The 25,628-nt window shown below is 35.2% G+C and overlaps 1 protein-coding gene across 1 annotated transcript in view; it reads right to left on the bottom strand.

Moving 5' to 3' along the window:
- The window catches only part of LOC107193889 (trehalase-like), a 53,948-nt gene extending 32,345 nt beyond the window's left edge, over positions 1 to 21,603 (bottom strand). The window contains exon 1 of the mRNA XM_015583425.1: positions 21,503 to 21,603. Within this exon, the coding sequence (XP_015438911.1) occupies positions 21,503 to 21,603 (101 nt within the window). The remainder of the gene's footprint in view (positions 1 to 21,502) is intronic.
- Positions 21,604 to 25,628: the final 4,025 nt, after the last annotated feature.

Here is a 25,628-nt window from a genome sequence, read left to right as displayed (position 1 = left end):
TTGGGTCCGATAACGGGGAACATATTTCCCGTTGAGCTACAGCTTTTATGTTCTACCGAATTGCAATTTTATTTGTCGCCTGTGAATAACGTCTAGAAGTCTTCTTTTGTACATCGCGGTTCGTCCGTTGGTGAGACATAAAGATGACTTTAATTATGAAATTTAAGTACCCGACGCGACGATGAATGTCACCGTGGACAAAAACACACCTTTGTTATTTAACTCTTATGTCAACGCTCGGAGGAAAGTCATTAAGGTCGTATAATCACAAAAGGCTGAACAGAAAAAAGCACTTTTCGATCAAACCGATAAGATAAATCGTAATACGAGATACGTATCGAACAGTGTTTTGTTTAATTTAGAAGCGATAAAATTTATTGACGAACGGTTTCACTTTTTAACCAAACATTAAATAAAAAAAGGAAAGCACTTAGATGAAAGTATTTTGAAGAATATTAAAAAACTATTCAGTTATTTTGTAGATTGGATAGACATCACGGATATACTTATAATTTTCGCTACATTTATTATCCCGAAATAATAGTTACCAATTTCTTTACAATAGCCCCCAGGTTGATGTTTAACTTGCATGGTACCTAATGGAGTAAAAGTCACGGAGAAGCAATTTCAAAGTTTTAGCAACCATAGATGAAGAAGCTTTACGTTTGTTGAGAACTGCTCAGATTTTAACGTCAAAGTTTGGTCTATGGCGAAGATAAAAGTTTTCAGACATAAAACAAGATCAGAAAACAGAGAGACAGTAGGCTATATTGCAAAAGACATAAAATGTTGTGTACTATGACTTACAAAATTGCTCACATCAAAGCGGAAGAAATAATTATTAATTAAATCGTGTATCGTCTTACATAAATTTTTGCCTCTTGAATGTAAATATCCAAAAAAGGAGTCCTTTTCTCCGAGAAAGGTTTTTGTGATGGAAATCGAATCCCTATAAAGGTGATTTACCATTTGACTGTACAAAACTGTAAATAATATTTCAATATTTTCCGAGACAGACCAAACTGTTTTAACCCACCTTCAGCATACAAGATTCATACTATTACGTACAGCAACGGTACATAACAGCGAAGTCTATATGTATAATCGGAGTGCCTCTGATCGGAGACAAATATCTCGATATCATGCAAATCTGGCAAAGTAATGTCGGAGACAAACCATTGAAGTAGCGGGAGTCGTGGTGACGATAAAACGAACTGTCAAGCAGTTGTCTGGTACTTGTTACTGCGTTTAGAGAATGCTCTGATAACTCTTTATTGAATAACTTTACACTTTTATAGACATTGATAACGAACTTGTAATTACTGATCTCCGAAATAGATTCTCTGGTGGTGACATAAGAAATAATGTAATGTTATTAAAAATGAAAGCGAACAAGTGTTTCGATCATTGTAGTCATAGATGAACTGTTTTTACATTTAGTTATTTTTAGACATTATAATTTTCTTTAATATAACACGAATTTCGAAAGATGTAAAAATTGCTTCACTAACGTCATCACTAGCTAACACATTGTCAAAATTCCTTTAAACGAAATATTACAAGAAAATTAGTGTTCGAAGAAAACTTTGCGGTACGAAGATATGAATGTTTAGGTTTTTAGTCATATATTGTGTAGACTGAGTTACTCGAAAGATTAATGTGCTTTATATTTTGTCAAATAAAGGGACTACGTAATATAAACCCTCTATTTGTATTTTCGATGCATTATAACTACAAAATTAATTTTGAGTGGTGATAAATAACACGATTTAGTAAATATACATTTATAATTAATGCGTGGGATAGATTAGAATACAAGTGAATCAATATTCCCGAATTTTTCACACTAAGATAACTAAGCAAATTAAGCAAAATCTGCAGTGAAATTAATATACAAGATGCACAAAAACTAATAGTACAACCGACAAAGAAACTATTCTGCGTGAAAAAACAAATCGAAAATGTAAAATGTATTTTTCTCATATCAAACGTTGCTTTTGAGAACGTGACTTTCCGTTACGTACCATTTCTACTTATCGCAATTACGAATACATATTTACATATATCATTTATCAATATGCGAATTCGAATTTATCAGAAAGGAGGTCCTATTACGACAACATTCTATTCTACACTTTTGATTAATCTCTTACATGCATGGTTATTGATTTCTCGACTCTGTCACGAATTTCGCCGCACCCGGTATATGTACATTACATACTCCAAACCTAACTGTTGCAAAGTACGCATTCAAATTTTAATAGAATCCCTCAGCCGCGCACAAAACAGAAATCAACAATGTGCAGTAATCAGAAGTCAAAACCAGGAAAGCCGCGGGCCTGTGCAAACCGGCAACATGCTACCTCCAGTTGTTCAGTGAACAATCTTATACCCTAAGCTAGATTGTTACGGTGCTCGCGTTCCATAACTTTCACCAGATAAAGCGAAACAAACGGCACTCGACGGCTGCTCCAATGTGGTGTACTAGTGAATCATGGTTCCGGGTAACGATTGCTCAATTAACATTATTGTTTGACAGTTATATGATTTCCAATTGGTACTTTTCAGATATTTGAAGTTGTTGAACTTCTTACATACACTGTCTGCTCAAACAGTTCAGTGACATCATTTATAAATCACTTATTATTAATCTTAACAGTAATCACATAGAATTAACGCAGTTCTTCTTTTATCCTTGTGCACCTTTGAAATTATTTTTCCCAAGTTTCGAAAGCAGAAAGAAGAAGAAATTAGGCCCTCCTGTGATTTCTCAATTATTACAAAGTTGGTATCAATTCTGAAGACCTTAATGAATTTAAGAAACCTTTACTTAATAGAAATATACGAATCATTTATTATTTACGATCTTAAGAAACGCGCTCTCAATGTTAGCGAAACATTTACGAAGGCATTTATGTCTCCTCAAGTTCATGATTGTTAAATGATAATATTTGTTTTAAATAATACATCGCGCTTTTACGAACATTTTTATATGATTTATGATAGAAAGTAACTAAGGATAATTATTTTCTACCCTGAAGTTCGCTGTTATTTTTAAAAAATTTCATATTAACAAAAATTCACGATATTGTCCAATCAGCAGGACGTGTCCAACCACTGGGACATTTACCTTACACCCATGTTTCATCCCCAGTTTATATTTATTTTCAGAAGTTTTCATCTTCTTCCCGCGCCTCACACGGGCTAATAATTAAGAAATTGCAGAAGGAGCTAATCGCTTCTGATCCGCTTTCGAAAACTAGAAAAAAAGTTTTCAAAGTTGCAAAAGGGCAGAAGGAGATTTTGAAGGTGATCGTTTGTAATTATTGTCAAGATTAATAATAAATGATTTATACATTAAGTTCCTGAAATTTTGTATCAAAATGAATTTAAACATTAAACTGAATGTTAATTTGGCATAAAGTCCACTAACTTTCAAAACCAAGTGGTAGGAGGCCCTTCCCCTTTTCCTCCTAGGAAAAGCCGAGTTTGCACGTCAATAACTTGTTAATTCCTGAGAAAAACAGGTAGCTACTGGTTTACTCGCGAAACTAACCGATCGTTATAGTATTAAATAAAGTCCGATCGAAGTTTAAGGAACTCCAATTAAACGGAATTCGAGTTCATCCGTTGCAAAATGACGAACAGCTCTTCGATTCACCGGTTAGATTGGAGAAGACGTTTCGACCTGTGAATGCCGCGTTATAACACCAAGGCCGACCTTAAACACCTCGTAAACTACAAAACGAAGCAGTGGATCGATGGATCAGCTTAAAAGGGCCGGGACAGCGTCGGTGATTCGTCCATAGAGCGAATGACCACGGATAATACGTGCAGGGTGCTTGCACGGACCGTTTATTGATTTATCGATCGGCGTTGCATGAATCCGCGCGTAAACCCGGAACGATAAACCCATTGGCAAGGATTGAAACTATAAACTGTGAAATTGACTCGGCAAGATGGTTAACAGGGGCTGTTCGTGTAATTGAAATCCTACAGGTCGTCTTAGCGGGTCGGTAAACGAGCCGAATTACAACCCTGGAACATAATGGGTCTGATAGGAGGAATTGCCATGCAAAAAGATCCAACTACTGCCAGTAGCCTGAATACTGTTACTTTATTTATTTTATTTAATAAAAACGTAAAATATAAAGAACTGTGTACAAGAAATTTTATTATTAAATTGGAAATCTGTTCTACATAAAAACAAAGAAATTCGTGTACTTGTATGTATCTGGTATTTAAACATTAATGTTGAAAAATTAAAGTGCAATTTTAGCGTCAGTTGTTATTAACCGATTTTAAAAATTCTTGTGGCATTCTTTTTATAATTGAATCAACTATCGCCTGACCCACTATTGAAAATTTTGTAGCATAAATTCTTTTGTTATTCACAATAATATACGTAAAATTACCTCCTTTTGTTCACGCCTTTATTCAAACTCATACCAAATGCGGCCATTTTATTTTTTCGACTCATTGATAGTCGTGTGATAGATGTTGCAGTAACATTCAATAATCTCTTTGAAATTTTGATTTCGAACTACTCTACATCGAGATATCGCGGGCACTGTTTGTACAGTAATTTATAGTTTCATAATTCCGTTTCACTGATTATTTGTTTATTCTGCTGTACGCAAATGTGGCTAGCAGCTTTCTGCTAACTTCAATCAGTGAATTAAACCGTTGATAGAATAATCCTCGAAATGGTGTCACACGGAACATTAACCATTCGTTCGTATGACGGAAATCCTTTTAACCATTCAGTCCGATGGTTCTCTTTGACAAGCGGGTTACAAGCAGGTTGCAAATCACTTTATCGAGATTTTAATAAATTTGTAACCTGTTTGAGCACTGAAACATCACGTTAAATAGTTTATGATTCCGTGGTTAAGTGGATTTGCGGTGGCTGTAAATTAAGCTCCCATCGGTCATTTTCGATCGTTAATATAATAATTTTCATTAATCTTTCAGGTTATGCTTCTATATAAAGCGTGTTTACGAAAACTTTGTGATATTACTGTTAACCCATGGGTTATGGAACACATTTGAAAGTTGAATTTAAAGCAATATAATACAACGTGATATTCGTTATTAGCATGGTGTATAACTGACCTAAGAATAACAGAAATTTTAAACATAGAAAAAACCAAAGTTATTTGCACTGTTTAGATGCAAAGTTTATGTTTATAACATGTATTTTAGTGGTATAATGGTTGACATGTGATTACTTTAATAATAAACTTTTCTTGATACATTAAGCATGCGTTTTCAAGCAATTAAAATCCGACCAGTATATTTGACTATTTTCAGCGATATGTGTTACACTGATAAGTATACATTAAATGTGTCATACTAGCAATAAGCTGCTACATATTTCAAAAAATCTATTTTCTTCAGTTTTTCGAGAAAGAGGATCACTGTGGGCAGTGACTATTTCATAGTCCACTATCTGAGGGTTAATACGTGGGTCACTCTGAAAATTCTCTTTTTATTATAACAAAAAAATTGGAGCAAGTTGCACTTTGACTTAGCATACAGGGAGAGTATGAGACATAAGATATGCCACGATTCCCTGCTCTGTTTTCATAAATTACAAAAATAAGAAGTCGATTGTCACCGTGGAGCTTTAGCGCCAACATTTTTTATTTAAATACCAGATACATACAGGTACGCATATATTTCTTTGTTTTTATGTTAATCAGAGTCTCAATTTGGTAATAAAATTTTGTTGTACACTATTCTTTACACGTTACGTTTTTATTAAGTAAAATGAAATGGGACACTGGCAGTAATTGTGGAGATAATCGTGGAGAGTGTATCAAGGAAACAATAAAAATCTTTAATCTAAGTTAAATATTTTTCTTTAGACCGAAAACTGTCAGAGTGACCCACGTACGTTTTGCAATTTGGGAGATAGTCTACATGCATAAACATTCGCAGTCTAGTTGTTACACGCGTATTTAAAGTGAACGTAACCAAGAAAAATATTCGGTATACATATTGTACATCGTAATTTAACAGCAGGATAGCCATCATCACTCTCTCCGGCGAGCCCGTAGCTCAGACTCGATGAAAAATGCGTAACATTTCCGTAACGTTTGTCAATCGGGCCGGAGTGCCATCAATTTCGCGGAAAGTCCCGTGAAAAGTTTGCCGTTTAAAACACGCGTAACTCAACATCAAGGCGAATAAAGGCGTGGGATGGCTCGCAAATTGTTCGACGCTTGAATTTTTCCTGTGGAATCGGGCGATCATTCGCGCGTAAACTTCGCGGGTGTAATACACGCTCGGAACGGAGTGGAAAATGGCGCGGAAAATACGAGGCAAAAAAAAAAAATCGAATAAGAATGAGGGCCAGACACCGGTCCCTTTTAATGGCTCCAGTTTCAAGAGACACGCGAGCATAACGAGCGGATATTTTAACTCAGGTGGTAGGAATCGGGCTCCTTGGAGCAACAGGTAAAATACTGCGAAATTTAAAGCGGGTGTAAAATTAGATACATCCTACGCCCTTAATATTCTGCCGGAAGGAGCTAGGAACTGCATACAATTTCACACCAAATTAATATTAATAGGTCGGGAACGCAATTAGAGAAACTGCTTTGTGATAATTACTAATCCTTCGATAATTTATTACATTACAAACGTTCACAATGATCGCATGTGTAGATAGACGCGATTTAATTACATAAGTCAACGTGTGATTTAGTGCCGGCATTTATCGTAACGAATGCGTATGCAGATTAATACGTACTGGTCGATTAATAATTTACGACTTCGAATAGTTATGCAATTTTATGATTATTGAAGGTGTTTACTGTGACAGTTTGGTCCTTTAATAGGTTGGCAGATAATAAATGGCTCTTGAAAATACTGAGGTCACTGTTGTTCCTTCTATAATAAAAAAGATATAACGGAATATCTTTTACCGTTTCTGTGAGGTCATAAAGATTGCCGATTGTAGAAATAATCCATACTATGTGGAAGTCCAAGGCTATAGACATGAATGGTACCACATTAGATATTTAAAGTTAAATATATAAACTTATTATATACATATTGTATTCTTGCTACAAAAGCGACACAACTCAAAGCCATTAGTTTCTCAAAAAATATAAAGGATGATCACAAATCACAGTCTCACTTCAAATAATAAGAGTGCTACTCTCTATCAACCAACCTGTGAAGCTAAAAAATTATACTTTTGATGGTTGGTCCAAAAGTGTTTCTGCAATTTTCTCATATTGATAACTTGAAATACATGTTTTACACTTTTCTAGCACGGATGCAATATAACTTCAATTTAATGATAATTCGTTTTTATCGATTTTGAGAAGATTAATAGTTATAATCTTGTACTTGTTAAGTAAATTCTTCTGTGACTTCTCAAATGAGTTTCCGACCAGTTTTGTCAATTTACAATCACATTAATTTTTCCCCTTAAAATTATCACTGTGTAACTTTCTCATTCATTTGTTGTTAATACTTAACTGAACACAAATCTTACTATACGCAAACCTTATTAGTAATCTGTGAGTGTTTATGCAAATATCGATTTTTGTGGACTGATTTACCAAAATTGCAGCCCAATAGGCATTTGATAGCCCCATTCTATAAGATTCAACAAAAAATAATAACCTTGGGTGATTTTCTTAAAAATGTAACTCTACTCTGTTTTAGACGATCGGGTATGGGTCAAATGGAACTATATCTATGTTATACTTCATGTGAAAATAGGAGGGGGAGCGGGGTTAAGTCATCATTTTGCTGGTTTCGAAATTATGAAATTATTGTTTAAAAAATACAGACCCTCAAAGTTGGCAATTTTCACTGATTTTTACGAAAACTACCATCCCCAAAGAAATTTCATCGCCGTAACTATTAAAGATACGAACTTGATCCTTTTTTCATTTTGATCGTAAAGGATTATTTTCATAATTAATTTTCTGTTTTGTACGTAAAGTTATTTTTGCAATGTAAGTATATTAAAAATATTTTTGTTTTGCAAATTTAGGTTGTATCATGTTAGGCAAATGTAGTCTGCATACATGCATGGACAACAAACTAAATTTAAAAGAAAGTGCTGTCAAAGCATGTAAACCAGAATAATCATGAGTTTTATCAAATTCTTTCAGTTGCCTGCTGCGACTACAAAAAAAATGGATTTTAAAGAGAGAGGTCAGAGAATACGGACATATTTTTGTTCAAATTTTAACATTTCTGACTTAGGAGTCAAATTCGTAAAACAAAAATATTTTTAATATTTTTACATTGCACAAATAACTTTACGTATAAAATGAAACACTAATTACAAAGAACGATCATTTACGATCAAAATGAAAAAAGAATAAAATTCGTATTTTTAATAATCATGAAGATACAAATTCTTTTGACATGATAGTTTTCGTAAAAATCAGTGCAAATTGCCAACTTTGAGGATCTGCACTTTTTAAATAAATGTTCTGATAATTCCAAAACGAGCTCGAGTCCGTTCAATTTGTCTTGTATTACCATTTTTATTTTAAATTAACGTTTGTTAATGTATCGATACAAAAGAATAAATCAATAAATTCAATTTACGTCGACCTCTAAACAATGTCGTCAAACATTTCTCTGGTAACACGTTTCTAAAAATACCAGAATCTCACAGACGGCACGTAACCGTTTTTGTGCATGAAAAATTCCCGTGAACCAGTTAAGGGTTAAATGAAACGTCAGTATGATCAGCTCGGTTGGATTCCACGTACGGTATGTAGAAATGAATTTCCTTACGTGAACAAATTTCCAGTTACGTTCGTGGAAGCCACGATACGACGACGTGGCGAAGCTTAAAAATCCCATCGCGCACGTACCCACAACAGAGAACCGTAAAAGTTCCCACGGAGAAAGAAGACACTGTGTGCAACCAGGTTCTCGGAATGAATCAGCAGCAACTGTTTCCTTCCGGAGGCACTGCCCCTGCACGTAATAAGAATCTGGCCAGATATCCAGCGCACCTCGGACGAAAGCCGTGGCAATCCCCGGGAAATACAGGCAATCCAAAACAAAGAACATTCGAGATGGAGGTGGAGGGGAACGTGATAGGTGTACATCGAACACCGGGAAATCATCAGGTCAAAAATACAGGCTGCCGAAATTAGGTGGAGAACACGAAGATAAAACGAATTAAATAAAAAAAAAAATGTTTAATATACCACGTTTTTAAGACGGACTAAAAAGTATAAAATAATTTTTCCTAGCCCCATACAGATAGTCCTGAAAATTTGTGATTGTGAATTTTTAATAGCTATGAAAATACTTGTAAGATTTAAAACGAAAAACGTAGGGCGTTTTATATATTATAAAATTATAAAAGCATTCAGTTCTTTTATAATTTTATTCGTGCGACAGTTTAATACCAAAAGAACGATTAAAGGTACATTACGGGAATAAGAAGCAGGAAGTTGTTGGATTATGGAATTTTCCATTTTCTCGTACAGCTTTAAAATCACATTTTTCATGTTACGATTAGCAGGACAGAATAAATCCGACCGAGAACCGTCGGGAGAAAGAAAACGCCCGGGAGATTGACAAGTGTGATCTGCTGTTCAATTGACCCGTGAAACCTCGGAATAGTTCAATCTCATTCGAACCAGACGATAAGTCAGGGTGGAAAGGTCGAATTACTTCGATCAAAGAATCAATTCGATTTACTACGTCCAAGTCGATTCGTAAAAAGGGATAGACGGCTTCTCGACGAAGCTAGGAGATTCTCATAGTGACGGAGGGAAGCCCGAGGAACTTTTTATAGACATCGATTGTAAAATTCGAATGGCTGCGAACGCGTATGCAACTATAATTCGGTCCAATTTATTCAGATGATCGTGAAATTTGTATTTTTCCGTGTGAAAATATGAAACGATGAAGAACGAAAGAGTAAAATTTTTGTCTAAAATTTGTTTTATCATCCTTGTTGTTTGGTCGTATACCGGAGATTTTATAACAATTAAAATTATTACGAATTGCAAGACGACTGTTTATGCAATATTTGTGTATACGAAATTTTTTTCCATCTCAGGGCAACGAGCAATTAAAGCATCGGTAATGTTTACAAAATGATTTAAGTGATAAGAATGTGTATATGTTGCGATGAACTAGTCTACGAGCGAGATAAAGAAAACATTACCGAGTACTCAATTATAAGTGTGACACTTATCGATCTGTATTAAAGTCGTGATAAGTGTGGGTCACCGTGAGCTTTCTTAAATATGTGGAGGCTTGGTAACATCGATTATTTTGGAGTTAATGCTGTTTTGTGTACACCCTTCTAGAGGAAATGTAGTATTTTCTACTTACAAGTGTTCGGGAACTGTTCGTGTTTCAAACACAGTTTGAATGGTCTTAGAAGTGGAACATTTCATAAGGATCATTTCTAATGTTTCCTTCGAATTTTTTTTAGATCGCCGGTATTTTTTTTTGCCAGACAAGATGTATTTTTTGTTATCGCATCATGTAGCACTTGTTCAGGTGCATTCAAATATATCTAACTTATGATTTTAAGGTGAGCATGAGCATTAAAAAAAAGTAATGAAATTCTGAAATAATGTTAAGATTAATTAGAAGATTATTATAAGTATAAGACAACCCATCCCTGCGGACGATATAAAAAATCGAATAATTCGTAAGTCTTTGTACTGTATTCTGTAAGTTCCTGTAAGTTCTCAAAGCGATTTCAAGTATGAATATTTTCACTATATGTACAGATTTAACTGCGTCGTCGTATCAATTCGACATTCCACGCCACCGGAAGCGTAACTTTATTACAAATATTCGCTTATTGCACCGGCCACACGGGGTATGGATCTGCCCGCTTTTACGACTTCGAACAGCTGCGAAATAATTTTCTTCAATACCTTCACCGTAGCAAAGCAATAAAATTTGTCCATTCGATTTCTCGCATTCGCATTTTCCATGTTCGTCCGGTATGTCGCCATGAGCGTGAGCTCGTTTCTAACAGGCCACCATCCGGAAACGGAACTGCACCGTTTTTATTGGTTCACCTTTGACTTTCGAGATGCAATTCTAGAGATCTCGGGGCGTTTCTTTTAAAACGCTTTGTGCTACGTTATATCGTCGATTCGATTCATATTCTTATTTAAATGCCGTTAAACAGGCTTTCCGGTGTGGGAATGCTGAAAACTCGACATCAATTATATAATACAATAGCGGACCAAAACAGTTACCACTTTTCCGATTTGTTGTACTTTTATTATTTTTCAGGTCATGTTAACACATTAGTGTGTGCGTAATGTACATATATTCTAATGGAGAATTAAAAGCTGTATGTTAAGTATATCAAGTATATCAGTACATGTATCAAGTTTATTAAGTATATCAAGTATATCAAGTATATGAAATGTATTAAGTATACTAACTAGATTAAGTATATTGAGTGTATCCAATATATTAAGGTTTTAAGTTGATGTTAAGAAATAATAAAAATAAACAAAATCAGAAAAGTGGTAATTCTTTTTACCTCTCCTGTATATTGAGTATCAATGAAATCTGTAAGTAGTAAAGTCTATAAGACTTCCGACCCACCTTTAGATAATATTGTCACTTACGATTTGCGTGAATAAGTGAAAATAAATGGAGAAAACTTTTGAATTTTCTTTTATACATGTACCCGATCATAAAAGGTAAAGTATAATTACTGTAAAATCGTATGTATCATCTTTATTTCAAAATCGCATGCAAAAATTATGTCTTTATACAGGGTGATTCGTTTAACTTGACCACATGCAAAGTATTTATCGAAACAAATATTTATGTTAATAAACAGTACCTATATTTGATTCTTTTTAGGTATTAATATACAATCTTTTTTATATGTATATTCTATCCAGTTACAATATTAGTTCTTGTAGTATTGTACGATAAATAAAATACCTCGTATATTCAGCACATTTATTTACACTTTCAAATAAAAAGTAAACGAATTAAAATAAAGTATGAACTATTATTGAAGCAGAACAATTTTTGGACTTGCTTAAACCGCCTTCCCTGTACTATAAAGATCGATGTATACTCTAAAAACACATGAATGTATAGAATTTCCTATTCATTTATTAAGTAATGTTATGTTTAATGGTGTCATAAGAATATTTCATAGGAGATAAGAAAGGATTTCCCCCTGTCGCAGGGGAAAGGTGAGATAACAGGGACACGTATTGAACGGGACATTACAATTATCGGAAAAATGGGGGATTTCCCCATGCATTCAACAGAACGAATTTATGAAAGGAGCAAAATACATTTTTTTAGAAAGTAAAAAATAACAAAGGTAAATATAGAGAAAAGCTTATTGTTTTCACGTATTGTTATAGTCAGATAACTGACCTTTCAAACGTTACCAATTAGCACCAGAATGGTTCCGCAGTTTCTTTCCTATCTGCCCCTAAACAAAAATGTTCCTTTCATCCCACCGTTTCCAAATGGTAATTGGGATTTGTATTAGGTACATATAATACATACATTTTTCAAAAGTCAGCATCAACGCTCTTATCACACCACTTCGATTACGATGCCCATTCAGCGGTGCCAAACACGAATTCCAGCCGGGTCTTAGATTATAATCGGACCCGTAAGAAGGGCACTGGGCCGTTATCATCGGCCACTTTGCCTTGACATCAACCTGTGCCGCGAATTTATGGAACATCGAAGAGTCCGCTTTCATCGGGCTCGTAAAGCCGCCTTTATGGCGACATTATACCAGACTGGAATAGCTGTACTTCCCATAGGAAACGATGCTCCCTCGCCGCCGAAACCATTGAAGAGAAAAAAAAGAACTTTCCTCGCGGGTATCTTGTCCCTAAGAAAGTGTACGAGAAAATTTTAAGGAAGTTTCCTCTCTTTTCATCTCTCTCTTACCCATCTTCGAACGTCCCGAGAACGTGAGTCTTTAGTCTCTCTTACATCCATCGATAGGAGACTTTGTAACTGAAACTTTCCGCGGCTCCTATGGTCCACTTGGACGACTACGGAACTGATAGTCCACGGGAATCGGGATTCGACGACGTACTGGGTCCGTAATCGTGCGTCAGAACGATGGAAAACATTCCTTTCGAATGGACATTTCGAACTGGCTGAAAGCCCTTCCACGGTGCCAATGGCGATTCTTTGGTCTTTTTTACAACCATAAATTTCCTCCACTTACACGCCGCCGTTATCCGAGTGCCCGAGAATCGATTCCGTTCTCGTTGAAAAATATTAAGTAGTAAAATCCAAGGGCCCCCACTCCAGTTTTATATTTGCTCCAGATTTTGTGTTTAAGGGGGAGGCGAAACAGCCCCATCGTGCGTTGAATTGCTTTCCCGCGAAACGTTAGGCATTCGCGTTCATAAATTTCGAATATCTTACGGGAGGAATGTATTTCGGAAGAGATAGAGCTCGTGTATACGCGGAGAGTTGAAATTTATAGAGGTGAATCCGAACGCGTTATGGATCGACAATTTTCAAGTTTCAAGGGGAGATATTATTTTCGTTCGGGTAGTCAATTCTAACGATAAAATGTACACATGCGAAAGTGACTTGAGAAGATGGTCCATGAAAATGATTATGGATTTCAGTTTCGTGCGAAGACTATTCGCAATCCTCTTTCGACAAATATTACAAGAAAGACACCAGCATTGATATGTGTTAAATACCGTCATTTACGATTATGTTAATAACAGTGACTCTACCCATGTATATGCTGATGGAGTGAAATCGTCTGATACAGGTGGATGTGCTTTTGTTAGAGAAAACTAACCTTTTTTATTAGGTTACTGAAACCTTTTTTCTTCCCTATCTTGCGATTACAATCCATACAGAATGTTCTACTCTAAGGTAAATGTCCCAGTGGTTCGACGTTTAAGGCAAAGATTGCGGTTAAGAAGACTTTTTATATATTAAAATAACATAGATTGGTAAAAAAGAACATTCAATCGATAGAGCAGAACTTCTTCTTCCAGACAAGTCGTTATAAGAAACCGTTCATGTGAAAAAAAGTATTAAAATTTATGAATACCTAAAACCGTTCATTTGGCCGAATGATTGGACGGAATTTACGGCATGTCCTAGTGGTTAAATTTAGCTGTCTGAGTGTTTGGACATAACATTTAATAAATTATTCATAACTGATTTTTAATAGTAAAACATGATACTTTTCTTCTATGTTGTAAAAATTTAAATAAAAACGTAACAAATTAAATTTAATAGAATAAATAAAAGAAACAAAATTATAAATAAATAAAATAATAAAAATTATAAACTAAATCTATAAATGTATACATTATAAATTAATAAATGAATAAGACTAAGGGGAAATTTCATTTTATCATTATGTATATATTATACATATTTGGTAAAAGCTTTTAAACATTTATCTTTATACATTTAGAAAATTGTGCATTAAAAACAAACATAGTGGATTTAACTTTGGTTTATTATAAACGTTTTATAGAAAATATATATGTATAATAATTTATAACTGTTCGACTTAGATAGGTACGTGGTTACTAATGACTAGACTGCGGTTTTTTATACAAAATGGTATTTTCTAAAACAATTCATACTGAGAAGTGCAAATGTAGGAATTTGTTTCTTTTCTTAAGTATCATATTAGGTTCGGAATAAATTAGAAAACTGATTGGATCTCATGAAAGTTTTGTTTTTTACTGTATTCTACAGACCTATGTAGGCTATAAATGCATAAAATCCGCAGTCTACTAATGACTATTGTTAATAAGACAACTGTAAAATAAATATTAATGAATCAATCAATCTTTATTTCAGTCAATTCGTTAATTCTGTTTCCTTTAGAAAAGGAAATGACCATTAGAAGAAAGAAAAGGTATTTTGTAAGTCATGTGAATTAATTGATAGAAGTATGAAAATGAAGTCGAGGTATTGAGATAAATGTGAAATATTAAAATTCATTTTTCCAAATTCTACCATGGCTCGAAATAACCAAGGTCCCACGTTGTTACCTCGTTGAACTCACACTTCAGAAGATTACGTTTAAATATTTACTTTTTAGAACTTCTGATATCTATATGTACCAACACTATTTTAAAGAATAATGCTACTTATAAGGGTTATCCATCCTTCGACCTTCAATTTTGAGAGTGGACAAAAACACAGAAGCAAGTATCATTTAGATTCCAGGAAAATAAAATCAATCCCGCAGATCTGGATCGTTTTCATTGTACGACCGTGTCGAACGAGGTGGTTTAATTTACCGACGAACCTGTTTTAATCGCATGCGGAAATCAGTTTTCACCGAGGTTCAAAGGGAACAAGAAAGAAAAAGCAATCGGAAATCGCCATGCAAGATGGCAATGAATTATGAATTAGCCTTGAACTCGAAGGTAAGCCATTGAACTGAATTCACAGTGCAACAATAAGGTCGGTTCAATTACATTTAATCGCGTCGAAACTGCTGCACCGTTGGCTGTTGTTATTTTAAGCAGCGCCAGTGAACGAGATCAGAATTCTTTCGTGCGTGCCGTTTCTCTTTTACTCGTTAATAATTCCATCTGCAAAAACAACGTGTCGAACGGGCAATTTTTAACACAGAAAGAAAATGAAGAATGTACAAAGACCTCGAATTAGTAAGTCGAACGATTGTGAAAAATAAAATCGAATGCAATGTATTATCAGTTGATAAGTGATAATGTATACCCTAAAAAGATAAGAGTACTTTCATTTTAATTGGAATTGAATGTCACGAAATGTTTCGCGTGAAAGTAACATTACCAAGAAATGAAATATAATCGAATTAGGGGAATTATCATTGATCGTGAATCGATAAAATCAAATTTCCGTCCAGGAAATGACGATGATTTGAACGAATTTGGCGCAAGCTGAATCGTTTTTTCAAAAGTTTCGATAGCTTCTTATCGAAATTGAAACACGTCGTTGTAGCAACATCCGCTTGGTATTATCGTCTGCATAATTATAACGAGACGAGAAAAAAAGGTAAATTCACGAAGCGAGAATTTTTGTAGTTTCTAACTATTTATACGGGGCGCTGAGGAATGTGTGAAAGCGTTGTTGTTAAAGTACAGTGAGCAACTCGATAAAGAAATGTGGACAACAATAATTATTTATCCTTGGTAGTGACTGATAACGTTCAATGAGCCCGTTCATCGTATATCAGCTATTTTGTCGACCATGACAAAAGTTTACAAGCTTAAATGCTTAGTTACACGTGCTCAGACCGCATTACGAGGGAATCAGCCACCCATACTAATTAATCGAGTTAATCAGCTATTTACAGGTGCAACTACTAGCAGGTGGGCTTCTTTATGGTTTTAAATGTAATATTACAGATGATCGTACTATGACAAAGATTTGTAGAAGCAGATGTAATGAATTTTTTATTTGGAAGTATGTTTTTGTTATTTTTTTACCGCAGTTTTCATTGTCAGTTCGGTAAATAAATAAAGACAAAAAGTATTTAAAGTTTCAACAAAATTTCTTTTATACTTTCAATACGTCTATTAATAAATAGACAACCCATTATTTACGTTGAACATTACGTTCACTGAAAAAAAGAATTCCCAAGGATGAGAATCGTTCAGGGGTTCACAGAGGTAAGACCCCTTAAGTAAACTTCCATCATAAAAGATCCCTTCAATGATCCACTTAACCGGCAGTGTCGCTTAATTAAACCAAATACAATTTTATTTGCGTAGATTTTACCGCGACAATTCCGTTCTGTGCGCATGGTCACGGTTTTCCGTAAATCTTCGGTCGGAGAACGGCGAGTATGTGAAGAATCGCAACCTTATCGATCTCATTATCATTGAGCGATTCCGTCTTGCTCGCGGAATCTTTTTGCCCGGATTCCCGTTCTGTTTTATGCATGCGGGAGAGAAAAAAGGGAATATAATGATAGGTGCGGATGCGCGAAACGATTGCATAAAAGAACTAACCGCGTGGCAGCTTACAATTGCCGCAACTAACTAGCCTTGCCTCGGCGTGGTACGCAACCGGTTGTAAATAAACGCGTAGCAGGAAACGAGGAATCTACCAAACTTTTTCATAGATTGCGACGACGAGATGATAGCCGCTGCCGGATGAAAGAATTTATGACAAACCAAGGAGCTTACTGTTACCATCGAACAATAGAATTGCCAGCGGACTGTGGAAAATTATACTTTTCCGTAGAGACGCGACTAATTGAACTTATACCGAGTGGGTCAAAATTCGTAATACAAACAAGGCCTGGGAGATAGTACGGGTCAAATTAAGACGAAAATAAGGAACAACGAAATTGCGTTAGAGGCTTCGTTTTCGAGAAAATTGAATTAAGTAAATTGATTTAAAATTATTCAATTTAAGAAAATTGAATAATTTGAAACACGTATATTCATCATGGTAGTAAGTAGAAACGGAATGTAATGAACAGATGGGCTAGCCAAGTCCTATTCAATTTGCACGCCTATACAGTAGATTTTAAAATTCGATTATCTCGGAAACGAAATCTGAAACTGAATTTCGTTATTCTTGATTTTCGTCTTATTTTGAGTCGTATCATTTCCCTGACCTCATTTGTAACACGAATTTTGGTCCACCCTGTATAGCACACGTTGGTGAAGGATCTCCTGAATATACGAAATACAATAGATTTCGTGAACTGATGAGCAATGCGTCATTTTTTTACTAACAAGAAGAGTACCCCAAAGTGATGTTTCAGATTTGGTTTATACTTTCCTCAGTTAAAGTATAAATTGTACACGGCTAAATTCTAAGGTCTTTGTTTTTGATAAAATGAAGAATAAAGGTTTAAAGATTTTCGAGTGCATGGCAAAATTTAATTTAAAACACTAAAGACAATAGCCGTGTAGCCACTTCAATTCGCTTAAATAAATCTTAATATCTCCTTAGTCAAAAATGGTGCAAATGATTGTATTGTACATTAATGATAAATATTATTACAATAACATTCGTTGCAATTGGTTTACAATAGACACAGAATTTTTGTTAAAAAATAATGGATTACTCATTATTACATTTAACATACATTTATTAAGAAAATTTTTATTTTTTATTATCGTTACTCTTTATGTACATGTCACAGTAAAAGCGTGACGTTTAGTAAATGTATACACTTACTACATAGTCAATGTTTGCATTTATGTACGATTTTAGTACAAGTATGAACCGAATATAAGAATGTATACCATTTCTAGTAAATGTATTCATTTACTAGATATGTAATGCATACATTGCTGATAGCACGTTAATAAAACCATAATGTCGAAGGTATAATTTTCTAAAGTATAGGTATATTTGAAGAACAAAAATGAAAACTAAAAACTTAACACTTTATTTGATAATTTAAGGGTCTTTTTTAAGAAAACTGGTTGTTCTTATTTAATAAATATACATAAGAACATTGGTTTGATTAGGTTATATTTTTATATAATATACGTAGAAAGAAACAATTATAATGCAAAATAAATATTTACACTATTTTTATTCATTTTAAGAATATAACCTAAATGATTTTTACCCGTGAAATTAATTACTCGTGTAAACTGTAAAGACGCGTCCCTGTTAAGCCAAAATTTATAAGTTATATGATTAATATGAACAAATGCTAGCAACAGTGTCTATTGAAATTAATGTATTTTTGCACTATTGCGCATGGTTTTACTAAATCATAAATATAAATGTATGCATTTACTAGTAATAGTATAAATTTCGTTCCTTGTGTTCCACCTAATTTACCTCCTACATAATCAGATTAGTAAGTGTACACATTGATTAGGAAATGTATACATTTACTGAATTAATGCTTTTGCTGTAACATATATAATTGTATATAATGAGAAACAAAATTCTTTGTACAGTAGACAAAGATATTGTTACTGTGATTACTTTTTGTTTTTGTATATTCAAAATCAATGTTTATATAGACTCATATATACATAGATATCAATGTAATTAATAATATAGAAAATATATTTGAAAATGTTTGGCCCTTACTGCATATGTATTAAGTTCCAAGGGCTTTGAAGCCAATATCAGTTAAATTATAAATGGCTATAACTCGCCATCAATGTTGAAGGGCTCTGAAGCCAATGTTAATTAAATTACAAATGGATATACCTCGCTCTCAATGCTTTCAGCGTAAAGTTCATACAATCGTTACAATTGTAATTGGTGGAACATTCGTCTGCATCACGAAATACGTTATTTATATGTGAATTAAAGCGGTTTTTATCGGGCAAAAAGACTGCGTAAATACTGAAACCGAATGACTGCGTTTCCACTACAAATCACTGGAAGAGCTGTCACATGGTTCAGTAGTTTTTACATCAATGTAAGCGACCGTACTTCGGTGATACTGCATTTTTTTATTTTCATTATCAGCAAGTCATTGAATATCAAAGTTACGCGGGCCTGAGTTTATCTGAGGTTTCGGTGATTTCCGCGTCGTAGACACTAGTGTCGCTGATAAACTCCAGCTGAACACGAAACAGCGCAAAATCGTTTAAACATTTATTTTATCCGCGCCGACGAAATTAACTGCACTGTATTAAGATCTTATCAATCGTAATCGATAGAGTACGATCAGAAAATAAGTTCTTTGGAAAATTTCACACAATTTCTGTGAGATGTCGCTTTCGATCTCTTTTAATGGAAATCAATATAACTAAACAGATATAAAGCGTAGAATTGCTGATTTTAATATTTATGCGTACTAAAAGTGGCTGTAAGTACTTGTAACAGATTGTTGTTAATTAATGAACGGTGTGAATGGCATTTGATCATCATATCTGTCTAATAGCAATCAATGTATCCTAGACGCTGAAATAGTCGAAGCGATTTTACTGGAATAAAGTGAAAGGAAAATGCCATAAAAACAGAAACTATCGATAGTGTAGGCTGATGTAAACATATTATAATGTTAAATGTGTTCTTAAGTATTGTCGTTATATTTACGAGGCACTGGCATCCCAGCATTCTGATTATTGTTACGTATCACGCGCGGAATGGGGAGAAATACAGAGCTAGTTATTAATACATCTTTAAATGGAAACTTTTCTATGAACAGAACTTGTAATGTCTGTACAACAAAACCACGTGAAATCTTGTTGTTGCTACTTTTTATTGAGCACCAAGCCTTTCTAAATACCTTGGACGATGGAAGCATGTTTTACGTACGTTTATCGCAAGTTATAATTTTCTAACTACATTTCATTCATACTTCACGAGCCGCAAATATTTGTTACGACGTGAATTTATGTACGTACAGTTAATTATACAACTATTCAATTGTTCAATTAATTATAAATAGATTCTGAGCCATTTATAGTTTCGAAAGCTAACAGAATTAATATTCTTTTTGAACTGTTCTCTTTATACTCTTGTATAGCATATTATACGGTTTATACTTTTACGAGTAAGCTGTGAATAATTAATCTAAATTTTAGTTCTTCAATGTCGAAACTTCTTACACGATAACCAAGTAAGTATCAGTTTCTAAAAACGAATTCGAAACGTGTCATCTTTGGAAGGTATATTTCGAATTACATTTTCTTAATTTACTTGTACTTTTTGCTACTACAAATTACGTAGATACGAAACAATTTTAAAACGTGGTAGCTACATGCTTCTCTTAAGTGCAGCAATCAGTAATGCACCATTCTCTTAAGAAGGTGGTCATATAGGTTAACTTCAATATGTCATCTAGTCTCCACGCCGATAAAATGGCGCAGAGTATTGGAGAACAATGAGAAACATTATGAAAGAATCTGCTTTTAATTTGTTTGAACAGACATATTCAATTAAGGCTATACATCAGTACAGCCCGATAATATTATTCCAACGAAGTTATCGTTTTAATTACTTCGAAACATTTCCTTTCGCCGAGCAAATATAGAATGAACTCTTCTTGCCAAGCGTTTTCTTATATCGCGTTAAAGTACATATTTTTCTTACACTTAAAAAATAAAAAAAGATGACACCACAGACGTATAATAAACATAAAATAATTCAACATTTTGGGAACTCGATAGTTTATGAAAGTTAAAATCGTAGTTTAAACCGTAGAATCATAAATCACCATTGAAGTTATAAAAAAACTTACGTTCGAATTATCATGATAAATAAACTCAACAATAATGACCGAAAACTAACCGAACTTATCCCATATCTCCTCTTACCCTCAACACCCTCCATGCTCCGACAACCCTGTACACACACGAAGTACCAACCGCGATGATTGAACCTATACCCGATCGGTCCCCTGCCCCCAGCTCGAACAACGAGGAAATGAAGAAGAAAAAGAGAAACCAGGAATGAAATGATACCTTTACGAAAAGATCAAAGTATCCGAGCCACGTGCGTTCAAAAGGAGCCGCGAAGCCTCGTTTCACCGAGGACAAAAACGTATGAACGAGCGAATGGACCGCCGCCGATTCGAGGTGCCACCTTCTCCAGCGTTTCCCTTTCACTCACTCACCTATCGCAGTCCCTGGCCTTGGAGTTGATGCGTCCGCCGATCGAGGCGGCATGGGTCAAGGCGATTGCGGCCAAAAGAACGATCAAACCTCCATCCGGCATCGTGCTTCCTGGCTGCCTGCGGGTCACCGTTGACCCGGTACGCTGGGGAGTGGGGCGAAGACGTCGACGAACTTAAGGTATGGGGGCTATAGGTGAACTTCGCCTGGCCCGTCCTTCAAGGCGGCCTCCTTCGGCTCGCTGCACAGCTGAATAGCGCGACGATCAGCCGACCGACTGATACGAGAACGCGGCGGCGCGCCACTTACGAATCGGTACGATCGCGAGTTTGGCCTTCCGAGAGTTCGGCTGCTGGTCGCGCTTTAACACAACCATCCGTCAACGGTCCTCCTTCACGGACGGAATCAGCGATAGAGAGCAGTGAGACGCAACGATGTGAGCAGACGGATTGGGAAAAGAGAGAGATAGGAAGAGAGAGAGAGAGAGAGAAAAGGCGTAAAGAGAATCGTCTCAGGCTGGTTGCTGACCCTCTGCACGGCTGACAGGACTCGCGATCAGTTATATGAGTTGTGCCGGCTTGATAACGGCTCGTCCCTCATTGGTCCGTCAACGGTACACTCCCCCGGCCTGATTGGCTGCCGATTAACCGACGCTTATCGCCCCAGCGAAGGCGAAAGGCTTTTTGCCCAGGCATTGTTTTTGTATGTCTATTCCTCTCGCGCGACGCGCGTGAAGCGTATCCGTAATCATTCCGAAGCCTCGATGATAATTCTAGCCTGGCAGGCCGTAGTCTTCGGTTAGGTTTCGAGTCTGTGGAACTACCGAGGGACGGAGAATAGGGAGCACGGGCACAGACGGTGGACAGACGACCGCGAGCTTGCACGATAATAGAGATGACCATGTTGCGAGGACGTCGTTCAGAGGATGCGAGTGTATGCGAGAGTTTGTTTTGTCGAGGTGTTTGGTTTGGCGAACGTGTGTGATCGAGGGCTCGATAAGATATTGGTAGGAAGCTGGTTTGCATTGGACGTTACCGTTGGAGGATTGCGTGATAACGTGTTCGATGAGTTGCCCTAATTTTTTATTTCATCGTGGAGTTTGCGAAGGATTCGGTAATATATGGTGATAATTGTGAATATGGTCGGGGTCAGTAGAAGAATTGAATTTGCCGTTTATATTATGGTATGTTGATGTATGTTGTAATACTGTGGAACCATTGTTGGGAAAAGATTGGAAATTAGGCTGAATAGTGGGGTCCACAGCTGTTTGTTTATTAATGTTCAGAATGTGAACATTGAAACTTGTGGTAATGAAATGTATATGGCGTAGGCCATTTTTATAATCATTGGTATACAATGTGACTTTAGGGGTCTAAGAAATTAGAGGTCTAAGACTTTAGGTACTACAATCAATCCTTTCGGTGTATAATTATCTTTTATATTTACGAGTGTTCGATATCGTACATGAGGTTCTTTTATAAAACTTTCGTATTTCTCTTTAAAAGGAATCATTTTAGGACCTATTTTGACTAGACATTTTTTACTCCTCCCAGGGAGTACTAGGTATAAGCTCCAAAAGTCTTGGACTGTTTACCTTATCACCCTGTATAGAGGTGTAACAGGGACTTTTATGTTTAACATTTCGAGTTTACCTCGTTTAATATTGATTGATAGTTTGTAGCTCAAAGAAACGCAATAAGTTAAGGAAGGTTTCATTAAAATTTGACTACTCGTATTTCCTAATTAACAAGACTATCGTTTGTTGCATAAGATCAACAGGCAATGCAGACGGTGTTTCATATTCGCATTTAATTAACTTCAGAACTCTTGATGAAATTGAGTTAAGTTTCTTATTGTTCAAATTATCTTGAAGGATTATTGTATATAATATTATATTAATGTAAAACCATTTCTATGATAAATTTTCCTGTAGTTTGTTTAATAAATTATTAGAAAAAAAGTGCAGTGTATTAAAAGACTTTATCAGAAATGAGACTTTTGATACATGAAGCTGGATATTTATTAAAATGTGAAAGGTGAAGTACGAATATTTCTCTGGACCCTTCTTATAATATGAATGTTACTGTACGATTTTTCATGTTCTTATCTGTAACAGTAGAAGTATAGCGCACTGTGTAGCGCACTACTATTTAATGTATTATATGTATCTCCAATGGGAATAACACTTGAAGTAAACGTTTTCTCTAAAAGAAACTACAGAGAGAACGTAAAGCCCTAGGAAAAACGGTACAATTTTCTTCATAAAAGGAAGACTATTAAAAAACAATTATGTGCAAAAAGAAATATTTATCACTTCTAAGAACCTCCTACAACATTCTCAGACTATCTAAGATAGTTTTGTAAAACGTCAATTATGGCGGCCACATGTAATAATTTTTTTAAACTTCCAAGGGAATGGAAATTAACGGTCAGCTGAAAACCAATTGTTACATTGAGATAGCGTTCTATGTACAATCATCGATGCACAAGCATCCGGCGTTAAATCATCGTTCCTAAACAACCTGCATTCATAAGGCGCGCGAATCTTTTTTTTTTTCATGAATAATTCAGATTACCTCGAGGTGTGGCGAGCAACCAGAAAACACCAGATGCAGAGAACAAAATAGGAATATCGTAGTTCTGTTTACGAATCGCGACAGAAGGAACTTTCTTGCAAAGTTTCCCATGCAAGCGGGAAGAGTGCAGTATTTGCGGAACAGTACCCACGACTCTGTTCACGGAAGAATCGAAGATTTCGCGAATATCCTCGATGCAGCTGAATTGACTACTTTTTTTTTCCACTACATATTTACGATCCTCGCGTTTATTTTATAGGAGATTGTGGAAACAATATAATGCTTTGGGAATAAACGTTCTTGGTAATAGACATATGAAGGGAATTTCTTAATTGCACTTTATCCTCAAAATCACATACGATTATTTGCCTAGAGTTTAGAATATTGAAAAAATTGGCAAAATTCCTGTATCGACTGTTATTATATTATACATTTTCTCCATATTTCAAGGGAGAGGAAAATTGTTTATTTTCGTCTTTTTATAAAATTTTGTTATGCATTTAAATGCTTATCGGTAAAAGAGTTTATTTCATTCGCTCAGAAACCAAGTGTTGAGCATCGTTAGCAATGCAATAAAACCTTACAAAGTCTTAGTTTCTTTCGGATATTATATTTCAAGAGGGTTTACTGATAAAAGGTAAGAAAAATGGAATTTTATGTGTAATCACTTTGCAATGTAAATTATTGCACATAATTGTGATAAAAGCGAAGAAGTAGTCAAATGGCAACGAATGAAAAATAGCATGAAACGCTTTTAAAATGTATAATGATTTTGTGAATTATTATATACTTTTACGGATACTTTTATACACGCTACCGCTCGTAAGTAGACTGCGGATGTTTATACATTTACAGATAGTATCTCTTAACCTGACAAATGCAATAAAATAAACGTATCAACAAAGTTTAATACTATTTACGTGTTATTATTAACATAGTAAAGCCTCTAGTACAGAATTCAAAATTCTACTTCATTTTAATTTTCAGATAAACTTTCTCAGTCTACTCATAAGTATTGGGACACCTAGGCTGTATAAAGAAAATGTTACATTTTGTAAAAATTATATATTTTAGGCCACTTTTGCTGCTTCGTAATATTTAGCGTACACGTTCACCGTCGAGGCTTACTGTCCTCTAAAGAATATTTATTTCCGACTTTCAATAATTTCGGAATACCTTGTAACATTTTTTGCATATTCGCTAAGTGTCCTAGAACTTATGAGCTGGAGTGTAGTAAACAAATGTTCCTTGAATTTCAGTTCCCTTGAATTAATCCGTAAAGACGATTTTTGCATAAACATCCGTAATCTATTAATGAGCGACACTTACAAATAATTTTTCGACGAGGTTATTGTTAATTTGTTTCATCCTTATTCTAAACACGCGCAAATGGCTAGAGGACCTCTGTCCTTTGGTAATTCTGACCATGAAACACACGTAGCCATTGTTTAACAATGAGGTCGTGCGCATATAGCGGAAATTATTATCTATTATTCGACAGTTTCCTGTCCGTGTGAATTTCGAAGGATTTGATCCACGGCTTGACGTATGA

Source organism: Dufourea novaeangliae, unplaced genomic scaffold (genome assembly GCF_001272555.1).
Source record: "Dufourea novaeangliae isolate 0120121106 unplaced genomic scaffold, ASM127255v1 scaffold21, whole genome shotgun sequence".
In the NCBI taxonomy this organism is placed as follows: Eukaryota; Metazoa; Arthropoda; class Insecta; order Hymenoptera; family Halictidae; genus Dufourea; species Dufourea novaeangliae.
This window is presented reverse-complemented; position numbering and strand designations above follow the sequence as displayed.